Raw genomic sequence first — 21831 nt, forward strand, 5'->3', positions numbered from 1 at the left:
CTCGCTCGCCGTCCGCTTCGCGGCGTGAACTCGCGCGAACGCCGGCGCCAGTGCCGGGAACGCGGCCGCGCAGCTGCGTGCGCGGCGGAACGAAAGTCAGTAAGAGCGAGAGAGACGAGAGACGAGGCGCGCGAGATACGTACGAGAGTTGCTACGCGTGTGAGTGTGCGCCGTGTGTGCGCGTGTGAGAACGAGGCGAGCGCTCGGGCGGTCTCGCCGCGCGTCCGTGTATGCGAGTGCGACCGCGTGCGGGCGGTTCCCACACGACGTCGTGTCGGTGCAACAAGTGTCAGGAGAGACGGTTGCGGTGGAAGCGTCCTCTCTCTCTCTCTCTCCCTCCCTTTCTCTCTCTCTCTTTCTTTCTCGTTCTCGCTGGAAACGCTCGGCGGTTTCGGGGCACGGCGGTGTGCCGTGTGTATGGTGCTGTCGGATCGGTGCGCGCGAGACGGATCGGCTACGACGGGAACGACGGCGAAGGATACCGTCACCGCATCACGCACCACCACGACGTGCTGAAAGGACCGGCGAGGGCGCGGGATGGGCTGCGCCGTGAGCAGCACCGGCGAGAAGGAGGCCGCCGAGCGGTCCAAGAAGATCGACAAGGACCTCCGGGCTGATGGCGAGCGCGCCGCCAGTGAGGTCAAGCTACTGCTGCTCGGTAAGTGTCTTTTCTCTCTTTCTCCACGGGTCACCCTGGTGCTCGGGTCTCCCGTCCGTAGGTGATCTTCGCACGACGTGCTACTCGACGACGACGGACGCACGCACGCATGCATGCACTCGCGCACGCACGCACGGACGGACAGACGGACGGTCTTCGGGAACGGATGTTCCGATGAGCGCGCGTTCATTACCGCGAGCGCTCCGATCCTCCGCCTCTGGTCCTCGGTTCCGGTTCTCTCGGGACATTTGCATCCCCTACTCGCCGACGCGCCTATACCGACACTGACGATCTCCTCTTTCTCTCCGTCTCGCTCTCTCTCTTTCTTTCTCTCTTTCTCCGTCTCTTCGCCTCTTTCTCCGCTCGCGCCGTGTACCGCGCGTATCGAGCAGCACGCGCCTAAAGGCGCCGCGTAATCCGCTTCGTCGAGTCCGTAGAATTGGAAGTCGAGCGGTGGCGTCAACCGCGCAGAATTCCTGGAATAATCCGTCGAATAGTCACTCCGTCTCTTTCCTGCCTTTCCTCTCCTGCCGCCGTGAAGGTTCCCACATTTCCTCCTCCGAGCCGAGCGTAGTTTCGGTATTGCCGGGCGGAGCGCGGAAGAAGAGATCTATCGCGAGCCCTTATTGTACTGGTCAATTTTTGCATGCATTTTGCAAATGAATGGCGCGTTAACAACGGTGTAAACGTCAATCGAAAGGAACCGATAACAAACGAGAGAGCCAACGTTCCTTCCCCGTCGTCATCGTCATCATCATCATCATCGACTGCGTTCCGAACATGCACCGTCAATATACCGAAATATAGTACACGTAATACAAACTGTAGATTTTTAGTACAGGCAGTGAATTTGGGAAAACCACATTTATCATCACCACCTGTAGATGTTTGTTACTTCTCCTCTTTTCTGCGCTTGCAGAGTTCCCTAAACGCTCACTTCGCTTTAAAACACGAAGAACTCGTGCGGAGAGTCTCGGGCCAGCGAACGAACGAACGAACGAGAGAGAAAAAAGAAAAAGAGACAGAGAGGGAGGAACGATTCCTTGGCCACGCGCTGAGAGGATCGCCGAGCTCGGATTTCCTTCGCGATTACTCGCCTCTTCCTGGATCCTACGAGTCCCAACGAGGAAAAGAAAGAGCTAATCGTGCGGTTAACGAGAAGTCGCAGTAGCGAGCGTAAAAATTCATGGCGAGAAAGAGAGAAGGAGAGAGTGAGAGAGAGCGAGAGAGAGCGAGCATCAGAGCGTTGCCCAACCACGAACTCGCCGTCTCCCGCGACGGGTGTCGGTTTCGGAGATACGCTTTCGATCGCGCGAATTCGCGTCCGTCCGTCTGTCCCTCCTTCTTTCTCGCGTCGCGCTCTTCCCGCGCTGTTGCTCCGTGTCACGTTCCAGGTTCCTTCTATGGTAGAACGAACGCACGCTCTCGCTCGCTCGACAGACACGAAATCGTGCGGTCCGCCGTTTTAATTGCGCCGGTACACGCTCTCCTGACGCGCTCCGCGTCCGTCGGGAGCGAGCGCGCGATCCGCTCCTCCGCGGGGACGAGGAAGCCCTTGGCAAGGGGGTCGTCCATCAGCCGAAATTCGCGGATCGAACTGATCGAGCCTGCAATTTGACTGTAGTTTCAAAAGCCCCGGAAAAAAACGGGTTTTCCAATTTTTCCGAGGATTTGTCCATTTGATTATTTTCTTTACGGAGAAAAGTAAATACGGCGGGTTCCAACCGAATATGGGAGGTTTTTTTTTTTTAAACGAATTTTTCTACACGGAAGAAAAATTAGTCTCGGATCAGTGATGAATATTCTCGTATATAAGCGAGAATATTACGATCTTCTTAGAAAATTTTGAGCCCTGTACAAATAAAATTTGCATTGATGCATCACTTGCATTTAATTAATATAATATTCTTGCTTATGTATGAAAATATCCACCGTTGATTTAATCTACCCGTTTCATTTCTGTGTGCCTTTGGGACAGAAACCGAAGAAATCCACGGGAAAATTGAAAGGAAAAACCGGTTTGTTTATCTAACTTTGAAAATTATAAATTTGACCTGTTTGTGATTCCGAAACGCCGTCGTGTTCGACTATTCCCGTATCTCCCTTTATAGTTTCTCAGTTTATTTTGAAATTCTCAATTGTGAATTTTTCTCTCAAAGGGATACTTCGTTCTTTCGTTTACTCGGTAATAACAATTTCTCGCATGTATATTTCAGGCGCAGAATGTCGAACGGTGTGAAGTTAATTTATGTCCTTTTCTACCATCATAGCTTAAATCTAATCGACGATTAATTCAACGGCACTGACCAATTAGCTACTTAGCCGGACTGATCAATGTGATTGGTCGATCCCATCGGGTTAATCGTCGATTGGATTTAAATCACGATGGTAGAAACGGGCATTAGATTTCGCCTGGTTGCATTAAATTTCGATTAAGCTAAGTGACGATTAACGACTTACAGGTTAGTGACAGAGTCACCGACTCTGAAATTTCGGTTGTAGAATATATTAAGAAAGAGAAGTTAGAAAGTTTCAGTTTCAACCCATAAATTAATCGTCGCTCAACTCAATCGGAGTTCAATGCAACCGGGCTTCAAGCTCGTATCAAACTGTGCGTCAATATTGAAATTGAATTGAAATTCGACCAGTCAGAGTTCACTAAACTCAAGAAATTTAGCGAACCTCGCCTCGATTGGCCAAATTTCAATTCAATCTCAATCCGGGCTTTAATATTTTTCGATTTTTCGTCATTGTCGCCGGACAATAAATGTCTCGTCATTTACGGTCTTGCGAGACGCTCAACCGCGAGTTTTTTTTACCAAAAATCACGCAATCGCGGATGTAGAAGGCGAGCGGCGGGTGTTACGGGAAACTTGAATCATCGGCCGCGTGTGAATCACGAGAAGATTACGTCCCGGCGAGATCGGCGAGTACTATCTCTGTCTAGCGCGCACGGGGAGAGAAAAGCATTGTTCCTCGTCGGCGGAAACCGAGTGCTGTCGTTTCTCCGTGATGATTCGCAGGATCGAATCGATCGTAGGCAAACGTTGATGATTAATCGGCTAATTAGGTTCATTTTCGCAGCTGTGAGAATGTGTCGGGAGCGCGTCGTCATCGTAGAATTCTCGCGCTCGATTTCGCGTCGACTCGACGAACGGACGGCCGCGAATCGCGCGCGTCAGATGAATATGTAGCATTTAACGATGCGCGCTACGTGACGGCGGTTTTAATTACCGTGTCGAGGAAGACTCGTAAATCCGTCGCGCTCTCGCTGGAGCAACGATCGATCTTACGTCGCCCGATCCTTCGTATTTGTCATCATTAAAAACCAGTTTTTTTTTTCCGGGCGATCTCTAATTTGTGATGGGGGACAGGGAATAGAATAATCCCGTCACGATGTTGTGTGATGCGGGAAATGCGTGAACATGGAGATACGCTACGTTCTACACCACCTAATCCCGACTCTTCGGTATTTTCTGTCGTAGATTATAGATTGCTTGAAGTTTATACCCGGTAAACACCAAATAACAGCAGCTTTATATCAATGTTATAATTTTTTATTCAATATTTAATTTTTAACAATGTAAGTGTAATAATGTAACAATATAATATGTGTTGAATGTAATTGTTATATTGTTGAGCGGGAAATTATAACATCGATGTAATGTTAATTGGTGTTTATTGAGTAATTACGTGTAATATTGACGATCGCATTCAGTATGCTATGTATTGACAAATATTGACAATACAGTAGGCGTCATGTGTATTTTACCACTCCTTAGGTTGAAACCTTTTACTACTACGCAATTTTCAACCTTTCACATACAAGAAATATATACTGTATTTAAGTAAATGTTATTATTTATTTCAAGTATTTCAGATAAGTTTATATATCCACAAATATATCATAAGTTCATCATAAATATCAAATTTATTTAAATTCAAACATCAAATTTATTCAAAATATATTCTGAATCTTGGTAAGTTTAGTACTTCAATTAAGAATATTAAATTAAAACAAGCTTCGACTTGTGCTTTATTCAAATTAACCGAATTTAACTTTTCTTCGATGAAATTTATAATATTCTTATAAAGAGAATAAATTGTTTATTTTTTTAGTACATAATAATGAGCTTTTTTAAACTTTGTAATGAGCGCACTGAGAAATAAGTACTTAAAAAATTATTTGTGAGATATAAAATTTATTCCATAGAAATCTTATTTCTTATCACAAACAAGTTTTTAAATACTTTTTTCTCAGTATATATTTGAAGACTATTGTCAACAAAATATTCTTTGTTGAAAATAACTATTACTTAAAAAAGAAAAATAAAATTGAATAATTCTCTTTTTTAACAGTAGAATGTTTTTCTCTGTGTGTACACACAAGGTTGAAACTATTATAACCATTATAATCTTTATATGACCTAGTTATAAAACCTAGTTACAACCATTGTAAAAGTAAAAAAATCACTAAAAGTCACTTTAGCGATTTACAACCTTATGCGTTTTATGTAAAGAAAGTCATGCTGAAAGTCACGCTTTCATCTAAGAAACGGTGCAGCATGCGTGATGCGCCAACGATACGATTGAGAACCATAATGACATGAAATATATAAATATACGTTGACGTTCAAGGTGCTGGGGAGTCCGGCAAGTCCACGATAGTGAAACAAATGAAAATCATCCACGAGACCGGCTACAGTAAGGAAGAATGCGAGCAATACAAACCCGTGGTATACAGCAACACGATACAGAGTCTAATGGCGATAATCAGAGCCATGGGGGAGCTTAGAATCGACTTCGCCGATCCCAATAAAGCGGTAAGCTCCTCGTGACCCTTCCCACTTGGTAGATGGTAAAAGTTTGCGGTAGTGTTTGTCGAATAAAATTGCAAACGGGATCGTACGTTGAGTCACGAACGACTTCTCCTCCGTTCTCCTCCTTCAGATTTATCTTTATTTAGCGAATTTCACGGGTAGCATTTGTTTCTTATGTATGAAATCCAATTATTAAAATAACGATTCATATCGATCATTCAATCTAATTCAATCTGGTTTGTGGCTAATTACTGCAACTTGTCGGTTCTCCTTGCACGAGTGTGCGGGTGTGAGAAGAAAGGAGGGAATAATTACGTCGGAAATTATTTACCACTCGAGCCAATGATAATCGTGATTAACGTCAACAAGTCTCTTTTTCATTCGAAAAACAGATCCTTTCTGGACATCCCTCTTTTAGAACATTCAGATCTGCAAATTTTATTCGAAACGAAACTCTCAAGAGGATGATGATTCTTTTTTTTTTTTTTTTTTTTTTTTTNCGTTATCAATTGCACTTGGCCGGTTTTCCTCGTGCGTCAGCGTACGTATTAGATAATCAGCTTCGTGTTTATATTGTAGGACATGGCGCGGCAATTTTTCACCCTAGCCTCGGCGGCGGCGGAGGAGGGCCAGCTGACCGGGGAACTGGTGCTGTTGATGAAGCGGTTGTGGCAGGACGCGGGAGTGCAGCTCTGTTTCACGCGTAGCAGGGAATACCACATCAACGACTCGGCAGCGTACTACCTTAACGCACTTGACCGCATTGCGCAGCATAATTACATCCCGACGCAGCAGGATGTTCTGCGAACGCGCGTCAAAACCACCGGTATCGTGGAGACGCACTTCTCCTTCAAGGGCCTACACTTCAAGTAAGCGCCCGTCGTTTGTCTCCGTTTGTACTATTACAGACGAGATATCTCTCACGCGTTAATTTACCCGTCACAAAATGTGAAGTCAACGAAACGAGAGATATAAATATTTAATTCTCTTAAATTGACTTCCTAGTTAGTCGTAGTTGACTAAGTTAAGGGGACAGCTAATTTTTACTCGTGAAATCTAGCTTTTAGCTGTGGGAGCTACTTCTTTTTTCTTCCGTGCACTGTACCAGGCATCTCATCGGTTTCCTTTTTATCAGAATGTTCGACGTCGGCGGCCAACGGTCTGAGAGAAAGAAGTGGATACATTGCTTCGAAGGCGTGACCGCGATCATCTTCTGCGTCGCTCTGAGCGGCTACGACTTGGTGCTGGCGGAGGACGAGGAGATGAATCGTATGGTGGAATCGATGAAGTTGTTCGACTCTATCTGTAACAGCAAGTGGTTCGTCGAGACGTCGATCATTTTGTTCCTGAACAAGAAGGACCTGTTCGAGGAGAAGATCACTAGGAGCCCGCTCACCATCTGCTTTCCGGAGTATAAGGGCGCCAACACGTACGAGGAATGCGCCTCTTACATCCAGATGAAGTTCGAGAATCTCAACAAGCGGAAGGATCAAAAGCAGATCTACACGCACTTCACCTGCGCCACCGACACGTCCAACATACAGTTCGTGTTCGACGCCGTGACCGACGTGATAATCAAGAACAACTTGAGTAATTGCGGATTGCTAAGTTAAACATTCCAATGCTCGGCCAGCGAGCCCAACTTACCGACGACGTGGGGAAGGAAAGGGGAAGAAGTAGTAACGTATTTCGCAATGAACGCCGAGAGACAAACGTAGGTCGCGAATCTTCGCGAGACGGCAAGAACAAACAAGAGACTGATCGGAAGTTTCGCAGAACCCCGTGTCCGTGTTCCGTACAACACGAATACGCGTCAATTATGTGAGAATTTTACTCACAAAAAAAATAGGCTCTTGGAATATTTTACTGTCGTGTAACTTTTCACTTGGTTCTACTGGGTTTTCGATTTGTTTTTATCTTCTCTTTGTACGACGTAAGTACACATCGGAAATGTCAATACGAGTGATATCGTTATTTAATTTCTCGATTTTACATTGATGATCGTTTCCCGTTATCGCCAGAGATTATTTTTTTTTACGCACTGTCCACAATGTCAAGCAGTTCTTTGCGGAAAATTGTATAGTCGTACTTTCGTGAGCTTCAATTGAACGTTACGTCCAGATCTACAACAAGTGTAGTAAGCCTTGAGTTTTTTGCTCTGAGCAACAAAATGTAATGTAATTTCTAATTAAAGACGTTTCCCGCGCTGCCAAGAGTCATAATGACCCTTCAGTCTTAGCAATTACGACGTCTGGAAACGCTTCTTGCTAGAAATTGCATTGAAAGTTAGTACTTGGAGCAACAGGCTGAAGGCTTACCTGTACTAGGGCGCGGCAATAATCAAGTTTATTTCTCAAAACGAAGTATTATTTTCCTAGAAAAAAAAACGAACGATTCGAGTTCGTTTCGGATATTGCGTGGAAAAGAAGAAAATAATGGCAATAATGGCGAAACGACTAGCGAAATGTCGAGTATCCGTTTCAATTCAGATGAAATTCGTGCGAGTGAAAAGTTATTTCATTTTTGCTAAATGTATTTAATTTTACTAACCAGGAGCTAGTTAGCTATTAATTTTAGTGTAATATCTCTTTGTATATAATTTATTCACTAAAAGCGACTCTCTATGTACTGAGGGTGGAAACACCCTTCCGCCCCTCTTGTTCATGATCCATTCGCGCTGCAAAAAAAAGAAATTCGCATCTGTTTTTCTTTCTCCCTCTCTCTCTTTCTCTGTTTTCTTCAACGAGGGACACAGCTCTCTGTGTACTTCTATTGTGACGGTATATGTATTTATACGGATTCGGTTGGAAAAGCCAACTTTTGTACAAGCTTGATTTTTCTCTTTTTTTTATATATATATAGATATACACGTATTATTAGGAGATATAAACGGGATTCCCCCGGTTCTCATTTTTTTCACGATTTGTCAAAAGGATGAAAAGACGAGGTTAGTACAAGACGCCGAAAAATCAAACACTTTATACAACTTAGATCAATAAACGAAATTTCTTTTTTAAAGGCTGACGCTGTCTCTGTTCCCGTCCGATTTTTTTTCTTTATTGGACCACTCGGTACACATGTATGTATATATACATACATACATACATACATACATACATACATACATACACACGCACACGCGTTTTACATCTTTCGCAGGCGAATCGGTTCATTATCGGTTCATTTAAACTAGCGAGATGCAGAGACTAACGCGTGTCATCGAGGTACAGAATGAAGCTGTTGTAATTGTATTTCCAGGGACTATGCTCCCTTTTCTCTCTTTCTCTCTCTCTCTCTTACTCTCTTACATTGCTAAGACATTTTTATATTATACTAATGTACACGTATGTGTATCATGGGCGTCCACTTTCCTGCGATTAGTGCCACTTTTGTGATACAAGTGAGCTGAGGGCGATGAAGGAAAATTGAAAGTGGGATAAATAGAGAAGTATGTACAATCTGTAACGATATCGGTACTTCGACTGTACGCGACTCATCCGTGTTTCCTTGGGAGTTACGATATTATACGTGTAACTGAGAATCTGATCTCCCATTTGACTACACACAGGCTTGTCTTCCACATGATGATGCATCTGTAACACGTTCGCTACCGCACTCGAATCGAAATTGAATCGCTTCTGCCAACGTTCTATTTGGTGCGAAAACCGATCAGCTCTATTTTTCAAATTTCCACAATACCGACAAAAATTTGTTGGTACTGACAGAACGATTTTAAAGGATTTTCATGCAAAAAAATTCGGCAAGACACTTTTTCGTTGACTTTTTTGTACAGTTTCAAGAAATGAAGCTGACCGGCACACAAAAAAAAACCGTTAAATAGATCGGATATTTCACGTCGTGCGTCACACATGTGTGACGCAGCGAATGTGTAAAGCGAGGCCGATGCTCATGCATTTTTAAGGAAACACAGCAGTAACTTCGGTGTTACGGATCACCATGCCAGTCGAAGTACCAGTGTGTCTGTTCACCGATGAAAGTACAATGTAAGGGTCATGATGTTGTGTGAATCTCCCGGGGGACAGAAGGACGAGGCTCGTGAAGGAGGAATTCAGACGGAACCGTTGGACCACTCGGACGGACGCTTCCGATGGAATGTGCACGATGCAGCGAACTCGACGACACACCGGACAGAGAATCGGCGTGGAAGAAAACGGCCTGGTGGTAAAGCTTTCTCCACCTTGTACGTATTACCTATGCCGAAGATATCAATTCAATAGTAAACTTGGGTGGGTCGTGTCAATGTTGGGAACGTTTCGTTTTACAACAATTATCGACTATACCAGGCCGGTTCGGTCGTTCTTTTTCTGGTACGTCGCAGAGTTCGACGGTAAGACGTAAGTAGGAACATCGAAACTAGAAGAAGTGACGAACGAAAATAAACATCACATAGAATGATCTAAGGTTTAAAATTAGCAGCCTTCTTTTAGGACGATCAATGACGAGCGCATGTCGTTGAGGAAATCGGAGAAATTCCAGGAAAGACTGTGTTGAATGTCCCTTCTCTCCACTGTGCGATCGCGAGGACATACTGTATCCTCATCCACCACCTTTCCTCTCGCACACTACGCGTAAAATTAAGTCAGGACTTTAAGTGCTTACTCCTCGTGCAGTATCGTGCTACATAGTTACACATTTTCATCTCTCTCTCTCTCTCTCTCTCTCTCTTTCTCTCCCTCTCTCTCTCTCGGTACATTTACACTATCAAGATGTCCATAGGGATTCCTAAGTCGCAAAAGCGCGTCTAATACATCGACAGAGTTACACCTTAAATTAATATACAATAGAAGCGGAGAGATACACAGTGACGGTAAACTGTAACATTGTGCCGCGGATGTCTCGTCGTTCGGAACTCCTCGACGAGCATCGGCTTGCTCACGATGTATCAACGCGCCGTATACCCAATTTTACAACACTCACTCTCTCTCTCTCCCTCTCTCTCTCTTCCTTTTTCAACGGATCTCGAATATACATTTGTAAATCTCTCTCCATACAAGGTGATCCGGAACAACTTCCTGTTCTTGAAATGCCGCATTCTTGAACGAAGAGCTGTAATACTTTTATCCTCGAATATCTCATCATAATCTTATCCTACTAATTGAAAACATTTGCGATCATGCACGATTATTAAAGAAAATTAAAAAAAGAATACGTGTACGAGTGTTATCAGATGCATCGATCAGAACTTATCGTATCAGACGCCCAACGTATACGTGCCGCTTCTGCCTACTTTCTATACCCAACCCGAAACAGCCAAACAATTTATCCTTATAGCTCAAAAACCAAACTACGTGTGACATTTTGCAGGAGGAAGAATTGTTTTGGAATTCGTTCGGATACATGACACTCCGGAACAGGAAAGTGTGCCTGATATCACCTCGTACGTCACGGTCAACAGGCGTAAATCGAATCTCGTCGGTATGACAATAACAACACTATCTCTCCCGGGCTGCCTGAACATTCGTGGCGGAAACAACAACGGTCCCTAGTATTCTCTCTGAACTGGTCAACAGGGTCTGCCACCGCGAACGGGATAAAGCGCGGCTTTTACAGATCCAGGAGGGGGATTGTATAAATACAAATCTACACAGTCAAAATCGTTCCTGCGATCGCGTTGCGAGATCGAGAATGATCTCGAGATTACCCTCCGGCTGTGCCCAGCATCGTCCTCGGAGCAGTCGATCACAGAAGAATAGATTCGGGGAAAGGAGAAGGAGGGATGAGAGGGGGGAGGGGCAAGGAAGAAAGAAGAGCTTTCTCTCTCTCTCTCTTTCTCTCTCACTACGCTACGTATATCCGGAACTCGGCGAAGGTGGAAGCGAAGACTCGTCTCGGCTCTTTCATAAATAATCACACGTGCCGGTGTGACGCGCTCGGACATACCCTGGACTCTCTCTTTCTCGTCGCGTCCCCCTCGCCCTTAATGAGGATTCCTAGCCGGGATAGGCGGCCCGCCGCCTGTCCTGGCCGGCACCGGCGGCGGCACGCTCGACGGCGGCAGATTGGGCGGGAGATGCGGCGGCGGCGGCGGCGGGGCCTGCCGGTGCGGCAACAAGGGCGGTATCGAGCTGGGGGGCGGCCGGCTGGGTCGACTCAGCGGCTCCTGCGGGCCGTCCATGCGCGGTAACGGGGGCGGCGGTCGGTTCGGCACGGGGTAGCTGGGCGAGCCGTCCGGGATCTCCTCGTAGATGGCGGAGTCCGGCGACAGTCGGCCGCTACCGTCCTGCTGGCGGATATCCTCGGCGGGCTGGTCGGCGAGCACCGGTGTCGTCGACGGCGGCGTTGGCGGCGCGAACTGGTTGTGGAACACACTGAAGACCCCGGCTCGGGGGCCCGGCTTCCGTTCTTGAGCGGGGCTCCTCGGAGGCTGCGTGGGCCGGCCCGGTGGAGCCGGCCTCGGCGGCGGGATCACGTCGTTCGGGCTGCTCCGGCTGGGCGAGACGCGCTCGGCGATCTCCAGCTGCTCCAGCCGCTGCATGGGACTGCGCAGCGGCGAGCTCGCGGTGAACTGGGCGATGGTGGTGTTGCTGCAGATCTCGATCTCCTTCTCGATCAGCTGCACCCAATCGGGCGACTTGAGCGACAGCCTCAGCGTCTGGCCGCACACCTGCGTCATGCCCTTCTTCGCGGCCGCCAGGGCGCACTGACCGTCCCGGAACGTCACCCAGATGGTCTCGCCGACGTAACGCACCAGGATCGCTTCGCCTATATGAGAGAGGTCCTGGATCAGCGCGGCTATCAGGTTGTTGTCGAACACGCTGTCCATGTCCTCGACGTCCTCCACCGCCTTGACTATGATCGTGCCGTCCGGCGGCCCCAGGTCCTGTATCACCTCCTTGAACACGCGCTCGCGCTTCTCGGGCTCGACGCAGTGCACGTCGATGTCGATGGTCGCGATCACCGGCCGGTGGTCGCTCTGCTTCAGCTCCGCACGTCCGTAATAGAGGAGCCTCCCCGGGTTCCAGTCTGTAGGAGAGTCTGAGAAATAGTGATCGTTGAATGTACGACCGTGCCGAAGACGGTATCGAAGGCGCGAGTGTGAACAGAATTGAACCAACCGATGTCGGGTACTTGTTTCCGCCGCTTCCACAGGACTCGATCCGTCCACGCGGGCTGCCGGCACTTCTCGCTGGTGTCGTAGTCGTCCGAGAACAGGTCGTACTTGTACGTCGGCGCGAACGCGATGGGCCCCTCCAGGAAGTTCTTGAAGACGTTACCCTGCTCCTGCTGAACCTTGAAGTACGAGAGAGACTCGGTCAGGCTTACTGTCACTACGAACTCGGCCTATGAGTATCCGTGAATACCGATCGCTTTTCTGCTAAACGGGTCTCGAGCACCATCGAGCGCAAAGAAACAAGATTTCTTTCATGATTTTCGATGTTGCAGATTTCGTATACGAGTGTTAGGTAATTGTACAGTACCCTCAGCTGATCGTACTGCAGTATCTGATCGAGCTCGTTCCGCTTGATCAGCTCCTTCATCTCGTCCTTGTCCATGTCGACTCTGTAGTTGAAGTCGCCGCACCAGAACACGTAGTCGTGGGTGTTGAGGGTCCTGCCCATCGGGAAAGTGATCTTCCGCGTGATCTCGGCGTAATCGGCGTTACGCTCGTTCACCTGGGACTGACCGGCGGCGAAGTGCGCGCAGACGAAGCAGAAGGAGGTGGAGTACAGCACGCACCTAATTGCCGCGGCACCCTTGTTACCGGTCGCACCTCCTAATCCCGTCTTCACGCAATCCACCGCCACGTCCCGCAGGTAAGGCGCGTGCTCGGGACGTATGAATAGGTAGAGGCACACACCGACCAGTTGCTGGTACGTCACGAGAACGTACTCGATGTTGTCCTTGGACAACACCTTCTGCAGCTCTTCGGCCCAAGCCTTCGCATTGTCCGAACTGGCGGCCATGATGTTGCTCGCGTTCAGGTCGACGATCTCCTCGAAGCCGATCGCGAATATGTCTACGGGAACGTCGTCACGATGCTCCAGAGTCACTAAGGCTGTGAATATGATGTAGGTGAGAAAAGTTGCGTACAAATATATTGAAGAAATATTAAAAATAAAGAAATAAAGTAAAATTAAGATAAAGAATACTTTCCGAGATATTTTACTTTTTATTCTGACACTTTTCAGTACAAGATATGAAATATCTCACAAAATATTCACTTTTCGATAACGTCACCTTAACATTTTTTTTACATAATAATATGAGAGAAATCGATATTTCATATGTGTACATATAGTCATATTTCATGACGCACATAATAAGAAGAAAGAAAAAAGAGAAGTTCGCAGTGACCGACTGCGAGTCCAATGAGAAGATACTCACAGGAAGATTTGCGCGGCCCGTCGAGTAACCAGTCGGACAACGACACGTCCTTATAAACTACGCTCCTGAAATGCTTCCCTCCGTTGACGTTGTAAGTGCCGACGCTGACCCGAAGGTTCATCGTTGTCACGTACTCGTTGTAGCGCTTGCACATCTCCCGCAGGAGATTCGGCGCGGCGTGCAGCATGTTGGAGGGCAGCAGTAGACGCGCCCTGTCGGCTAGTTCTGTGTTCAACGTCGATCCCAAGAGCAGGACGTCGATCGCCTCCTGCTTGTTGGAGTCCAACAAGTTGTTCTGTATCGTCCTGGCCGCGGACCTCGCGCCGTCCATCAGCTTGGAGCTGCCCTGGATGGCGCCGGTGCCCGCGTAGATCTTGCTGACTTCGTTGCCATTGTTGATCCACATCTGGCGGAAGACCTCTTCGAAGCGCGAGACCATCTGCTGCTTCTCCATCAGCTTCAGCAGGCCCATCTGCTTGGCCAGCAGCTCGAGCGCGAAGAACGTTTGCACGCAGTTCGTCCTGTCCAGGCAGTCCAGACAGTTGGTCCGGATCGTGCCGGTCTGCTCGAGGATCACCGTATTGCCGACCGCGTAGAACAACGAGAATGACTCCAGGTACCTCTCGACCTTCGCCTTCAGCTTCGACAGGTTCTTCATGTTACCGCCGCGGCACTCTTGGTGGTAATCGAACAAGATGTGCGGCACGTCCTTGTGCTCCGACATGTTGTGGTGGGTCTGAAACAGCTGGCTCAACATCGCCTCGCCTTCCTTGCTGCCGATCAGGCTCGAGCCGAGGAGATTGACGATCACTTGTTGGCCGTAGCGCTTCTTTATCATCTCCAGGTGCCGGTCGAAGGCCGGCGCGGAGGTCTCGAAGCCGCGCGAGATCTTCACCTTGTGGGAGCCGACCTGTATGCCGGGCTGCTCCCAGAACAACGGCACCGAGCCCCTCGTCTGCACGTAGGAGGTCACTTCGTTGTCTATGTAGATCACCTGTTCGGTCTCCACGAAATTCGCCACGTGCCCGTCGTCGTTGGTTCCCCTCACGTTGAACCTGCGATCACGAGAGATCCCATTTTCAAGAGAAATTCAGCAACAATCCGGAAAGAACAATACGGCAGGCGATAACGAGACGCTGGTAATCGTTATCACCGAGCCATGTGTACGTCAGTGGATTTTGCTTATCAGGAGTCGCAACGATCGCATATTGGTCGTATGTTTGGACAGTGTTACGATGCGTATGTGCCGAGAACGCTTCTTATCAAATGTCGATATTTCGTGACACACGAGGAGATAAGCGCCTATTTTCGAGCGCATCGGCGCGATCAAGCGTATCTCTTCCTGATGCCTCCCTGAAACACTCGTCTTACCTAGTGCCGGCACGCTCGCAACTTAACCTGGACATGAGCACCGCCCGGGCCTGCCTGTGCCCGACGTAGACGGTTCTGATTTCCACGCTGCCGCACATCGCCTTCAACAGCCACTGGCTCGTGTCCACGCCGTATCTCAGCAGATGGATGTGCAGCATCCGGTTCCTGTAATTGCAAAGGGACAGTTGAGAAGATCACGCTTTTCTCCTCTGCTTCTATCTTGCACAACAAAGCGGCTGCGGCTCGGTTTTCCGATCGTTCGAGAAAGCTCCCAAACGGGATTGTTACTGACCAGAAGAACCTGTTGTCGGTGGTCGTGGACTTGCATCTCCTCTGAGCACTCAGAGTGATGTCGAGCGACTCCTGCCCGGCAGACCATGAGAAATAGAACGTGCCCGAATTGAGGACCTTCCTGACCTCAGACACGCGATCCTCGGCGCCTTGATTGTAAAACAAAGGCACGAAACTGGACTGTGTAATCCTGAAGACCTCAGATTCGCCGATCTTTCCCACGGAGAAGCAGCCGGTGACCAGAACCAGGTAGAGCAGGGTGTTCTCCCCTGCGTTTAGCTGTAGAACACCCAGGCATCCGTAGGCATCCAGGAGCTTGTTGTACTTCGGCTTTAGGAACTCGTGCTCTTCGCTGGCTGTAAACAATATATCAATGAGAATCTGGAATTCTCGACTCTTAAAGTATATAGTGCGACCACTTTTCTCTCGATAGTCCCCTTCTTCCTTTGCAATTCTTGAAACAAATGATTTTAAATAAATGATTATGAATGCTCCGTTGCCTACAATTGTTGCAGCTTGTGAAGATGTTTTAAGGGCAGAACTAAAATTAGCCACAGTCGTGCAAGAAGGATCCAGTCCACGTGGAATGTGTTTCAAGAAAAATGAAGAGATGAAAATTTGACAAATGATTTAGAAAGTATAAATAACGATGAGGTTTTTCACAATCGTATAAGAAATCAAGTATACTCCATTTTTTTCTGTTTATATTCATTGACAAGCTTAACCCTTAAAAAATGGATGAAAAGACGCAACTGGAAAAAAATAGCACAACTAGTGAAAAACAAAAACTGCTTTTTAATTAATCCATCGGTAACAAAAATCTCAAAAATAATAATTTTGTGTAATGATCCCTTCTTGCATAACTATGGTCAATTTTTGCAGATATTTAAGCGGTTTATAAATATGAAAACACGTACAACTACAATGTTAAAATTTCTGTAACGCTTCAAGTAAGACACAACTGTATTAACGAGATATTATCTCACAGAGCACTAAGGAGAGATCTTAGAGATACGGCATTATCTCAGCTTGGCTCATGACGCTCCCAATTCCTTCGACAAATACCACAGTCTTCTCCACTTTTTTTTCAGAGAAACTACCTGATTATCTCCGAGAGAAACTGATTTCCGACACGGTGCGTTCGCTCGAAAAATTCCTCGAGATCGTCTCCCTCTCTCTCTCTCTCTCTCGTCACTCTATTTGAATTATTATCGCGAACTTTCATCAGAGAAACCATACATCGCGCTAACGCGGAGATAAGCGTAGAGACAGCGGAGTGTGGGAAAGAGCCCGGATTCGTGTCCCGGCAAAACAATGCCGAGCTGTCAAGTCGGCCTCTTTCAGATGTCATTCTCGGTCCTCCTGCTTCCCGAACGACTGTCTCGCTCTTTAAACGCGGAGAGTGCACGTGAGTGCAGTTACAGCGGGCAGATCCGCGAGAACGGCGTCGCCGGCGATACTCGGCCGAGGTGCGGCGAGATACGGGGCACTTACAGAGAACAGCGACCGCCTGGGACTCGAAGAGCAGCGTCTCCTTGCGATTCCGCTGCTCGAGGATGAGCGAGTGCGGCTTGGGCGAGTCTAGTTTCTCGTAGATGCGAAAACCCTTGCCCATCGCCATTGTTGCGGCGGCTGTTGTGTGTCTCTCTCTCTTTCTCTCTGTCTCGCTCGCTCGCTTTCCCTTCCGCGCGGCAACCACTCGGACGCTCTACGGAAACGTGACCAGCCTGCCTGTCATACGGCGCGGCACAACGCTGACGGACCGTGACGGATCGCTGCTCGGTGACGCGCTCGCCCCGACTTTGTCAACCACACTCCGGCACAGCCGATCCGCTTGCCCGTTGATACGCGATTATGAACGCCTCCGTGGCGCCATCCCGCGCTCACGTGCGATGACTGGTGGATTAATCGGCGCCATCGAACGGTGCCGCCGGGAAGCTCGTGCTTCTCGATGGGTTCGAGTCTCGGGCGAGTGGAAAATTGTTTTCAAAGTCTCTACCATCGATCTCTTGACGGAAAGACTCGAGGTCGTAGTAAAAATTAATAAGTCGATCTGAAGCATCAGATGGCTCGACTTAAATGCTGATTAGATAGACATTTGCGTTGGTTTCAAGCTGAGAGAGAAAGGGAACACACCTTTCTCTTCGAAGGTAATTTTATATGATGGACTGTAAGTTTATATTATTTATACATTTTTATTCGTTATATCTTTTCTGATGGAGCGCGAGCGTGGCATAACAGGCAGCGTACTGGTCTACTACGCTGGTGGTCCCGGGTTCGATCCCGGTATAAAAGCTAAAATTTTACGCTCGAAAGGCAATGGCAAACCACAGAGAATTTTTAAGATATCCTTGCCAAAAAAAAGCTCTGAAATAAATTTGCCGTTCGGAACCGGCATTAAACTGTAGGTCCCATATGCCTGTGTATAATCAGCGTGCGCGCAGAGGCATATGAGAGAGGCCAGGTCGCCCTGGATATATAGGCAAATAGAACTCAGAAGTAAGAAAAATATCTTTTCTTACTTAAATCTATTGTACCAATATTAACGTAATAAAAGGCGCTCTAGCATATAAATAAAAAACGAAGGAATATACCCGTGTTGCTTTGGCCATCTAAGAATAATATATTTTCTTCAAATTATTTACATTGGCATTGCAATAACAATTGTAGAAAAATATCCATCACACGCGGATAAAAATGATAAAATACGATCAGAATAATAAAAAAATCGGATATTACGTAAAATGCAAGCTCCTGAATACTCTTACCGGAGCTAGAAACTGTCCTTCCGTTTTAAATACTCGTATTATTATTTAAGAGCATTCGACTCCTCTTAACATTACCAGTCTTACAGCTGTTGACACTGCTGGCGAATCTCAACGAATTTAACGTCTCGTTGTAGCATTCATCTATCGGCGATATATTAAGCAACATCAGAGTCTTCGAATTGCCTCCCAGGGAAGGCATGAGTAGATGGGTCAGTTTGGAGTTTCTATAAGGAACGTGCTCCTGTTTCTTCAAGAGTGCCAATATGACATTACCAAGATTCGCCAGCGACTTGTTGATATTCTTCGTTTCCGTGGTCCTGACAACCTCTTCACTTTTTAAACGCTCGGATCCGGCTAAATCAACCAGATTCAAATTTCCCACCGACACTTCCTGCTTGGTGGTGTGCGTGCCGATTAATCGTATTCGTGTAACCGAGTGTGACCTGGATGATCTATAAAAGAAGAGCCATTATAAATAAATAACAATGAGATTAAGTAGCGCAGTTTTCAAGTATATTGATAAGTAAAATCTGCATTACTTAACTATTACTATCGCTTTCTCACATGAAAATAAGGTACGCTTACCGTTCGTTCGATTGGGTAGCCGCAACAGCTCGATTGCGTTGTGCAGTTCGAAGACATTCGTGCAACTTGTCCGGGTTGTTGATCTCTTCTATTTGAAGATTACTAACGTATAAATCCTGCCCTTTACTGTCGACCATTCGTATCTCGTGACTCTTCGGTTGAGAATCGAGCAGATCGACGATGTGCTCATTGTAAATCTCCAGGAAGCTCGCCTCTATCCGATATTGCCAGCCGAGGAGCTCAAACTGCTTCATCTCTTTGAATATATGTCGTACCTGAAATCATCAACTCAACACAATAAATTTCTCCTAAAAATTACAAAAATATAAAAAGGCAGGATGTTTTACGTTGCTTACATCGAAAAATCTCTATCAATATCTAATAGTGCGATCGTAAATATGCGACGACTCACTGTTCTGGGTATCATCCCTTCAGTTTCCAAGCCACAATCTCCTTCCATAGTGTATGTCTTGCCAGAACCAGTTTGACCGTAAGCAAATACGCAAACGTTATATCCCTCGAGTGCGGATTGAACAAGAAGGGACAACTCCTCGAATATATCCGCTTGCGAAGCGTTAGGTGCGAATACTTTATCGAAGGAGAATTCTTGTTTAGTACACCGTTGCTTCCCATTATAGCTCGTCGTGTCTGAGCCATCCAGTTTGCCTATCTCAACTGTGCAATCGTCCAGGAAATTTATGCTACACGTTCTGTGAACAAAACAGACAACTTCGTCCAGATCTGCAGATCAAGCTTGGGAGAAACTAATTTAATACTTATTTAATACTCTGGGAGATTTACTTACGTTTTCATCAGTTCGATTTCTTTGGAAGTTCTCGGGCGAACTCGACAGAAGACTCTGATGTTGCCCTTCAACTCTTGTATATTGTTATGCAGTAATCTACGTTCCTTATCCATCTTGTGCGTCAAATTCTGCAACTCATCCTTCGCAGTGCTCAAATCCTCGTTTATCTTCTTCTGTGACTCTAAGACAGCCTTCAGCGTTATCAATTGCCCACTCTGCTCGGCGAGCAATACTCCTTGCGTGATGTGCTCCTTTTGAAGTTCCCTCAGTGTTTGAGAGGCAATCGCGCACGATTCTTCCGATTCCTTCAAACGTTTCATTAAATCCTCCTGCTGCTGTTGCATCGTCGACATTTCTACTTTCAGAGTTTCGAGTTCACTGCTCAACGCTTTGTTGGACACCTCAAGATTCTCGGCCTTAACTTTATGTGCGGCTTCACTGGCTTTCAGAGTAGCCGTCAATCCTTGGAGCTCATTGTACTTTGTCTCTATATCCTTGTTCTTCTGTTGTACAACCGACAGCTTATCGCTCGCCTGTGCCAAACGACCCCGCAAGTCCCATTTTTGTATCTTGCCGGTGTCATTCTGAGCCACCTTGCTCGTCGCATTACTAGTCAGTGCATTGGGTCTATTCGCCAATGCCTTAGGTTTAACAAACGGTCTCTTGGCTTCAGTTACATTGGCAACCGCAGTGGTAGCTGTTCTCTTAACAGGTTTTGAACTGCTAGCCTGTGTAATCGTGGAGAATGTCTTTGAACGGACTAGAAGTGGCTTGACTAACGCTTTGTTTTCATTCGTAGTTTTTGTACTTGTTGATCTCATAGCATTCTCTCCACTCTTAGCTACCTGTTGCTTATTGTTATTATTATTATTACTATTCATATCCGTTGTACTACTAATGGTCTTTTTCAATATAATTTTTGGTTTTGGTAAACGAGATTCCATCTGTTAAGGAGAATACAAATTTTATGCTGTGGAGAATTCACTCAATGTGTATAACGTAACAGCATATGAATATACATACAACTTATACTGTCACTCAATGAAGCAACTGCTAATTAAAACTTTATATACTATATTCTAAATAGCTCTGTTTACCAACATCGTCAACTAATTTACATAAAGTTTACATCGCACACTCGACACATGCATCAAATATTAACAATATTATCTCACGCAAAAGAGAAAAAAATCATATTAAAGAATCATAAGAAAATATTCTTACTATGCTATCCAAGGTCTTGAATGTTCTTGAATGTTCAATTTTTGCATAGAAATAGAGCTTCAGGTTAATTGGAGGATAAATAAATAAATAAATAAATAAATAAATAAATAAATAAATAAACAAATACATACATATATATATATAGAGAGAGAGAGAGAGAGAGAGAGAGAGAGAGAAATAGAGAGAGAGGAGAAAGAAATTTGATAAAATAATAGAAAACAAACTAATATAAAAACAAACCTCGTAGTTCACAATAATAAATTCAGTTCCAGTCGCAGCACACACAGTCTCAACACAAGTAAATCCTTTACGTATTAACTATTTATCGTACAATTACCTAATGCTCGCGCGTCAGTGACATGTCTGTTCGTTCTACGAACCGATAAGTTTTCTCGCGAAAGATTAACCAGCTGTTCTCAAATGGAAAGCAGAGATGCGGGTAGAACCAGCAGGACGGCCAGAGACGGCTTCCTTTCTTCCCAAGACTTGGCCGGGTGGCAGTTAACAGAAACCGATTCCTTTATTTGAACTTAAATTCAGTTGCATTGTACGTCGACCTATGAGAGACAAGAAACTTTTATCCCGACGAATACCACGTAGGGTACTATGGACGAGCCAATCGCCTGTGTCGTCACAGAGGTCACTGTCAAACTCGGTCGATTCTTTCGTGATTTATCCTACAATTATCAAGGAGATTACCGGAGTTGTCGTATGTTACTGAATCTCCGACTTTTTCTCTTGCTCTCGCTGCAATTTCTCGAACCTATTCTTTCGGTTACACCTCCTACATCTCTGCGATTCTTTCATTCAAATGTAGTACACTTAAGTGCATAAAGTGCAGTTTACTTCAAAGAAAGAGACAAACGTTGCGAATATCGACCTATTTATTTTACTCGCCATCGCTTTCTGATTGCTCGACTATTTCTTTCTCCCTCGAACACGGTGATTTACGGTTGTCTTGTC

General features: G+C 46.2%; 3 protein-coding genes across 5 annotated transcripts; 1 reads left to right on the forward strand and 2 right to left on the reverse strand.

Moving 5' to 3' along the window:
• The first annotated feature begins 537 nt into the window (after positions 1–537).
• On the forward strand, positions 538–8496 carry LOC106747758 (guanine nucleotide-binding protein G(i) subunit alpha). Its single transcript, XM_014625631.1, has 4 exons — positions 538–658; positions 5297–5481; positions 6058–6347; positions 6614–8496. The coding sequence occupies exons 1-4, from the start codon at positions 538–540 to the stop codon at positions 7089–7091; spliced, it is 1074 nt and encodes a 357-aa protein (XP_014481117.1). The 3' UTR covers positions 7092–8496.
• LOC106747757 (synaptojanin-1) lies at positions 8466–17324 on the reverse strand. 2 transcript variants are annotated; one of them, XM_014625630.1, is made up of 7 exons: positions 16981–17324; positions 15488–15842; positions 15196–15360; positions 13825–14879; positions 12918–13495; positions 12555–12729; positions 8466–12462 (listed from the first exon to the last, which is right to left on the reverse strand). In XM_014625630.1, exons 1-7 carry the CDS (start codon positions 17105–17107, stop codon positions 11417–11419), a joined length of 3501 nt encoding a protein of 1166 aa, XP_014481116.1. In that variant the 5' UTR covers positions 17108–17324; the 3' UTR covers positions 8466–11416. The 2 variants fall into 2 exon arrangements, with proteins under 2 accessions (XP_014481116.1, XP_014481115.1); XM_014625629.1 differs by having other exon boundaries at positions 8466–12474.
• Positions 17325–18219: 895 nt separating this feature from the next.
• Positions 18220–21643, reverse strand: LOC106747759 (protein claret segregational). Of its 2 annotated transcripts, XM_014625634.1 has the most exons (5): positions 21206–21643; positions 19645–20588; positions 19252–19549; positions 18840–19114; positions 18220–18706 (listed from the first exon to the last, which is right to left on the reverse strand). In XM_014625634.1, exons 2-5 carry the CDS (start codon positions 20586–20588, stop codon positions 18280–18282), a joined length of 1944 nt encoding a protein of 647 aa, XP_014481120.1. In that variant the 5' UTR covers positions 21206–21643; the 3' UTR covers positions 18220–18279. The 2 variants fall into 2 exon arrangements, with proteins under 2 accessions (XP_014481120.1, XP_014481118.1); XM_014625632.1 differs by lacking the exon at positions 21206–21643 and having other exon boundaries at positions 19645–20746.
• Between the last annotated feature and the right edge of the window lie 188 nt (positions 21644–21831).

This window comes from Dinoponera quadriceps, unplaced genomic scaffold (assembly GCF_001313825.1).
Source record: "Dinoponera quadriceps isolate SergipeBrazil2010 unplaced genomic scaffold, ASM131382v1 scaffold1395, whole genome shotgun sequence".
Lineage (NCBI taxonomy): Eukaryota > Metazoa > Arthropoda > Insecta > Hymenoptera > Formicidae > Dinoponera > Dinoponera quadriceps.

Coding starts and splice junctions, on each gene's coding strand:
- LOC106747759 (XM_014625634.1), bottom strand. CDS start 20,588: ATGGAATCTCGTTTACCAAAACCAAAAATTATATTGAAAAAGACCATT. Junction 19,115..19,251: donor AAGGGATGATACCCAGAACA/GTGAGTCGTCGC, acceptor TGATGATTTCAG/GTACGACATATATTCAAAGA. Junction 18,707..18,839: donor GCTACCCAATCGAACGAACG/GTAAGCGTACCT, acceptor CTTCTTTTATAG/ATCATCCAGGTCACACTCGG.
- LOC106747757 (XM_014625629.1), bottom strand. CDS start 17,107: ATGGCGATGGGCAAGGGTTTTCGCATCTACGAGAAACTAGACTCGCCC. Junction 14,880..15,195: donor TGCGAGCGTGCCGGCACTAG/GTAAGACGAGTG, acceptor TCGTGATCGCAG/GTTCAACGTGAGGGGAACCA. Junction 12,475..12,554: donor GAAACAAGTACCCGACATCG/GTTGGTTCAATT, acceptor ACTATTTCTCAG/ACTCTCCTACAGACTGGAAC.
- LOC106747758 (XM_014625631.1), top strand. CDS start 538: ATGGGCTGCGCCGTGAGCAGCACCGGCGAGAAGGAGGCCGCCGAGCGG. Junction 5,482..6,057: donor TCGCCGATCCCAATAAAGCG/GTAAGCTCCTCG, acceptor TTTATATTGTAG/GACATGGCGCGGCAATTTTT. Junction 6,348..6,613: donor TTCAAGGGCCTACACTTCAA/GTAAGCGCCCGT, acceptor CCTTTTTATCAG/AATGTTCGACGTCGGCGGCC.